Source organism: Malaya genurostris, chromosome 1 (assembly GCF_030247185.1).
Source record: "Malaya genurostris strain Urasoe2022 chromosome 1, Malgen_1.1, whole genome shotgun sequence".
NCBI classification, from domain to species: domain Eukaryota; kingdom Metazoa; phylum Arthropoda; class Insecta; order Diptera; family Culicidae; genus Malaya; species Malaya genurostris.
In genome coordinates this window covers 92,790,408-92,796,407 of record NC_080570.1, presented here as the reverse complement: position 1 = coordinate 92,796,407, position 6,000 = coordinate 92,790,408, and the positions used below count along the sequence as shown (strand labels likewise).

Sequence of the window (6,000 nt, the reverse complement as noted above, 5' to 3'; positions counted from 1 at the left end):
GAGTTATAGGGTAAAGTGTGTTAAATATTGTTCACCGTCACTTAAACCGGCGAAACAAAAATCCAAAAAAATTCTAAACTATTCTCAAAACTCACAAATCGATAGTCGTTATCAGTAACCAACTAAACAAACCGAATCCGCTATCCTGGTTCCTGTGTCTCCGGTTCCGGAAGCACCAGAAATAATGGTCATTCCACGCTCTCTCACTTTTCTTAGCGATGATTTGACCGATTTCCACAAACTTAAATTCAAATGAAAGGTCTCACGGTCCCACACGAAATTCCTGAATTTCATCTGGGTAAAAGTGTGTTAAATATTGTACCACCGTCACTTAAACTGACGAAACAAAAACTGTAAAAAATGTTGTAAACTGGACTCAAAATCATTATTCCCAATCTTAGGGTTAAATGAAAGATCTTATGGTCCTACCAAAAAAATACTGCATATTTCCGAATACAACAAAAATTTAAATAGTCGTTTAGAGTACGATGGCAAACTGTATAAAATCTTCAAAATTTGAATAAAAATACAAGGTCCGCCATCTAACTTTTTTTTAACTGCCGGTTATTTCGACATTGGTATCCTGAATGTCACTTCTGATTTGACAGAAACTTAGTTTTATCCTTCCGCTGAACGAAAATGGTTGTGTATACGCTTGAGGAACGCGTGAAAATAGTGCAGTTCTTGATGCAGATCAGCTTGAAGAAGACGCCGATTTTTGCCAAAAAATCATCTTCTCAGATGATGGAGATGTTATCATGGAGAAGCCGATGCATCCTCAGAGAGTGACGGTTTGGTGCGGATTTTGGTCTGGCGGCATCATTGGGCCATTTTTCTTCGAGAATGAGGCTGGAACCGCCGCCACGGTCAATGGCGAGCACTACCGCGCCATGATTAGCAATTGGTTCTTCCCGTTACTTGAAGAGGAACCATTTGGTTCCAACAAGACGGCGCTCCGTGCGACACAGCCAACGCTACGATCGATCTTCTGCGCACAGTCTTCGAAGATCGAATTATCAGTCGAAATTCGGATGTCGTTTGGCCGCCTCGGAGCTGTGATTTGACGCCGTTAAACTATTATCTTTGGGGGGCTGTCAAAGATAAGTGTTATGTGGACAATCCAGAGACAATTCAAGCCTTGAAGGACAACATTCGTGCAGCCATAGCTGAAATGAAGCTGCATACAATCGAAAATGTACTAAAAAACTGGACTGACCGTATGGCGTACTGCAAGGCCAGCCGAGGCAGCCTTTTGAATGAAATTATATTCCACAATAAACCGGAAGGATTGTACTTTAATATGAAAAAATAAATTTTGAAATCGGATGTGTTTTATTGCATGTTTATAAAAAAAAGTTACATGGCGGACTCTGTAGTAGAGTTTGTACGTCATGTTAGTTGGAGCCCGTACGAATCGACATCGATTATACCGGTTCTCGGGTTCCGGTGCCGGAAGTGCATATAATAGTGAACCCATTTCGTTTTCTTAAGGATGACCTTTGCTAACAAAGCAATATTTCTTTCTGTATGTTATACAATTTAATGCACAAACAATCCCTTGGTTTCTTTCTAAAATAGAAGAGAAAATTTTTGAATAGAATACCACTATATTATATATGAGAATATATGTTTCATTTCTAATTTCACGCGTAACTCTTCGCGTAGCTGTCAAGCCAAGTTCACAAGTTGCTTTCGATTATTCTTTTAAAGATTGGAGATAATTGGAAGAGAAAGTAAACAAAGCGAGGCTCATTTGCAGATAGGCAGATAGTGGGACGATCGGTTTTATCTAGTTGGTATTTTGAGCATCCCACTAATTCTAGCAAAATATGGATACCACGCCGATAGAAATGTTCTTTATTTGAAGCAAACCAATCAGACACAAAATTTTCGACTTTTCGACTTCTACGTAGGAATCAAAGTACTGCTCAGCCTATTCGTGGCCGATGAAATCAAATGATAGCCGGAAGGGGCCAAGTCTGTTGGATACGGCGGTAGCAGCACAAGGGTTTTTTCGGTTTTCCATCTTTCATTCAATTCATGCTGCACCCATTTTCCACCATTTTTGACTTTTCCCATAGCTTTTAAATAATCAGAAATTGTTTGTTGTGCAACATTTAACATTGCTACCATTCGCTTTTGACTAGAATTATCATCTTCATCCAACATTGCTTGCAATTCGGCTTCTTCAAACTTTTGGGATAGTATTCCACGATCTTCATTACCATCTGTTGTTCTTTCACACCAAATGTTAATTATTGACACATTTGTATCTTAACGCTCACTTCATACCGGTACATCTGGTCATGGATTCATAGTTCAATTTCAATGTTTAATTGTATTAGACTACTTTAAAATGTATCAAAAATTCATAATTACTTTTTACTAAACTTTTTAAATATTGATAGAATCGCGCTATTCCACACTTTGCACGAATGTATTCTATTTTCATTTTCATTTCCATTCAACTCGCCACTGAAAACAGTTTTCTGTTGCATTTCAGAGTACACGCAACTCTACAAACAGAATTCAAAGACGTGAAAAACGTATGTTATATGTTATACACAACAAAAGCAAACACGTCGTCTTCCACATTAAGGTTTTTCGTCGCACGAGCATTTTCCTGCATGTATTTTCATCACAAGCAAAAATTCTGATTCAAGCAGGAAAAATTCGAGACGGCGTTGGAGATTTCAGTATACTACTAGTCTGATTTGTATCTTCGCCGATTTCAGTTGCATTTCGGCTTTCGCAGCAGGGCAGAAAATCGGTTATTGAGAAAAGGCTATTGTGAGTGTACTGCCCACTGAGGGTGCGTGAAAATTCGATACGATTGGCGTATTTTTTACTACTGCTCTTTTCATGCTGCTTTCCTAAGTGATGAGGTGTTGCTTCTCAAATTAGATGGAAATGAACCATCTGTTGATCTTGCATGTGCGAGTGGAATGTATCCGAAACGATGAAAGTTAATAGCAATGCACATTAGTGAACAATCATTGGTGTCCTGGAAAATTTAATAGCCTAGAGCATGTGATTTAAGATTGCAGCTGTGTGCATGAACTCACTTTGTTGAGCAAAAATCGACGGAAGCATAATGGCAATAGCTCCTGAACACAGAATGGGGAATAACGACCTTTTGGAGCATTTCAGGAAGATTGATGTGAAAGTAGTGAATAATGATGATAAGGAATCATTTACCGTTAGAGTGGTGAGATTCTGGAAAAAACTTAAATTAAAAAGTGCACTTTCTCACGTGGGATTACTTTTAACATTGGCGACTTATTGTGGTGTTGGAGGAGTAGTAAGTACAAAAGAAATCACGTGTATAACAAAAAAAGATTTTTGAAAGATTCCGACCAATTATTTTAGGGCATTATTTTGAGATTTCAAATTTTATTTCATGAGGAAATGTTCATTTGTTCAAAGACTGTATTTTGGCTTAGAACGTAAAATGGTTAAAAAATGATCCATGTAATGATGTTTTAGTACAATATGGAATTCTCTTTCAGAGACATACTGATAAGAAATTCAATCGCAGAAAAAAAAACTCTCGTATTATCCTATCTCACCAGAATTCGAGACGCTACAGAATATTTTTACATAATCCAGAACACTAAAACTTTAACATTCGTTATTACATTAGTTCTGCAACACAGAAAATAGACCAGTTTGTAATAGCGATGTGACTAAATTCATAAAGTTTCACACATAACTTGCATGTTTCCAAGGACAATGGCAACAAATTATAGCTGGGCGCACATCATAGCTATGTGTAGTAATATATATTCTGCATTGTATGTTCAATAACACAAACGAGTTATGTACCTTAATGTATGTAAAACTCAGTAACACAAATTCGGTATGTTTGAAAACGTATCTTTTGTTATTGCGGCACTCCACCTTCATAATATATTCTTATATATATTATTAGACTCGATCATCGATATCAATCTATTGAACAAAAACATGAAACAAAAGATAAGTAACATAGGAAACTATGTGCATTCTAATTGTATTCTATATGGAGATGGGAATAATTGATATTAGAGAAATTTTCTTAACGCGTACTTGTGAAAGCATTTAGGAAAAAGGTTTGATTTTTATTCAGTGTATCTCACCAGAATTCGAAACGCTTCAGAACATTTTTACATAATCCAGAACACTAAAACTTTAACATTCGTTATTACATTAGTTCTGCAACACAGAAAATAGAGCATGGATCATCGAGATAAATTCCTCTGAGGAATAATATCAATACATTTTTCAAATTTGACAGCGTGTTTATTTCTTCAATGTTTAAATCATGCTATCGTCCAGAGATACTTAGATAAACACACATGGTCTGTTTGAAAAAAAAAAATACTCCTCTGTATGTGACGGAACCATTTGAAATAGTGCTGAAAGCAAAAGTCGGATTAGTGTAACTTTATTTTGAAAACCACGGATAGGTTAGTTTTGAATGCTCAGAGATGGATAAAAATATTGGATAAGAAAATCGAACTTCGATTTTTTTTTGCATGTCGAACATGTTTACTGCAAGGGTGGGTAATGTATGAGACATAACTGGATGTCGTGAATACGAATAAAATTGGCACGCTTTGCTCACACTTCCGAAAGAAATACACTAAAGTAGGGATTAGCTACATCAAACATTCTGACACAGAATTAAATATTACGAAATAATTTGTATAGTATACTAAAATAATGGTGGTTATGAACCTTTTATGAGTTGAATTCGAGTTCCGATGGACACCGCCGACTTCCGTCATCTATTTCCAAGCTGCCCTGTTGTCCGTGGATGAGACACTGATGTGGTTGGCGTAGGTATAGCGTTCACAACCGATCAGATTCTTCCAATGAAGAAAACATTACTTCGCTGGGTTGATCAATCTTACAATAGGCCTATGATATGAAAAGTATGAAATATATCTACAGCTTTCTATATTGATATGACTAGCATACACGAGATCAATACATGTGCCTCCAACGGTAGTAGCTTATGAAGGAGCAGATTTCATAACCAACTTCATAAATTTGCTCATGAAATCAATGAATTAATACTATAGATTTTTGATTTCTTAATCCACATTAAATATATTTAGAAAAACACTCGTTAACCCAAATCGGATCTTTGTATCAAATTGAAACAAATCTCAACAGATTTCAACCAAACTTGGTACAGATAATTATTGCATTTGGAAAGTAAGTTATTTTCATGTGAGTGGAAGGAGTAGCAAGTGTCCCTAGCCGGAGTATTTTAGGTGGAACTTCTTGACCAGTACAGATAATACTCTCGTCTCAGAAGGTTATTCAAGGAAATCTGTGGACAGTTGTTATATTTGAAAATAGGTTACACGTTTCTGTATTCAATGCATTTGGTAAATTTACTGCCCTCAGTCTATTATGGAAGCAAATAGAATTTATCCACCTGTTTCTAACCCTACATAAGTAGAGAAGAAAAACAAAAACTTGGAGTAGGTAATGGAAATCTACGGTAATCATCAGAGACATGTTGTACCTGATGTAGCTAACCAATTTCCGCATTATAAAGCAGTTTCTTTAGTTCGTTGTAGTATTTGGCGAGATGTGCATCGATACTAGTAATACATCAGTGTCCATTACTACTATCATAGCATCACAGATGTCGCCAAAAGAATCATCCACGTTCTCTAGTTGTTGTATCGAATAAGGAGCACACCTCCAGCACCTGTGTTGACAAATCTACTGAGGAATGATCATCTAACCATGTAAGGAAGTCTACGCTGGTCAAAATTCGATATGTGGATATAACCAAAGCGTGAGCCCTCAAACTTTGCACATTGAGGCTGATCAATATGCTAGCAGAGTCACAATTTTCTACAATAATTTGTTAGAATTTGTCATATAGAGACCATCAAGCGAAGTAACTTGCGACAAACCAACGTACACCAATTGCTGGTTCTGGTCCCTATCGTAATCGTACACAATATCGGAGAATGTACCCTCTTGAGACTTATGAAC

At 36.6% G+C, this 6,000-nt stretch overlaps 1 protein-coding gene across 1 annotated transcript in view; it reads left to right on the top strand.

Annotated features, from left to right (window-relative positions):
• Positions 1-2,699: 2,699 nt before the first annotated feature.
• Positions 2,700-6,000, top strand: part of LOC131440740 (TWiK family of potassium channels protein 7) — a 50,694-nt gene continuing 47,393 nt past the window's right edge. The window contains exon 1 of the mRNA XM_058612270.1: positions 2,700-3,301. Within this exon, the coding sequence (XP_058468253.1) occupies positions 3,095-3,301 (207 nt within the window). The 5' untranslated portion in view covers positions 2,700-3,094. The remainder of the gene's footprint in view (positions 3,302-6,000) is intronic.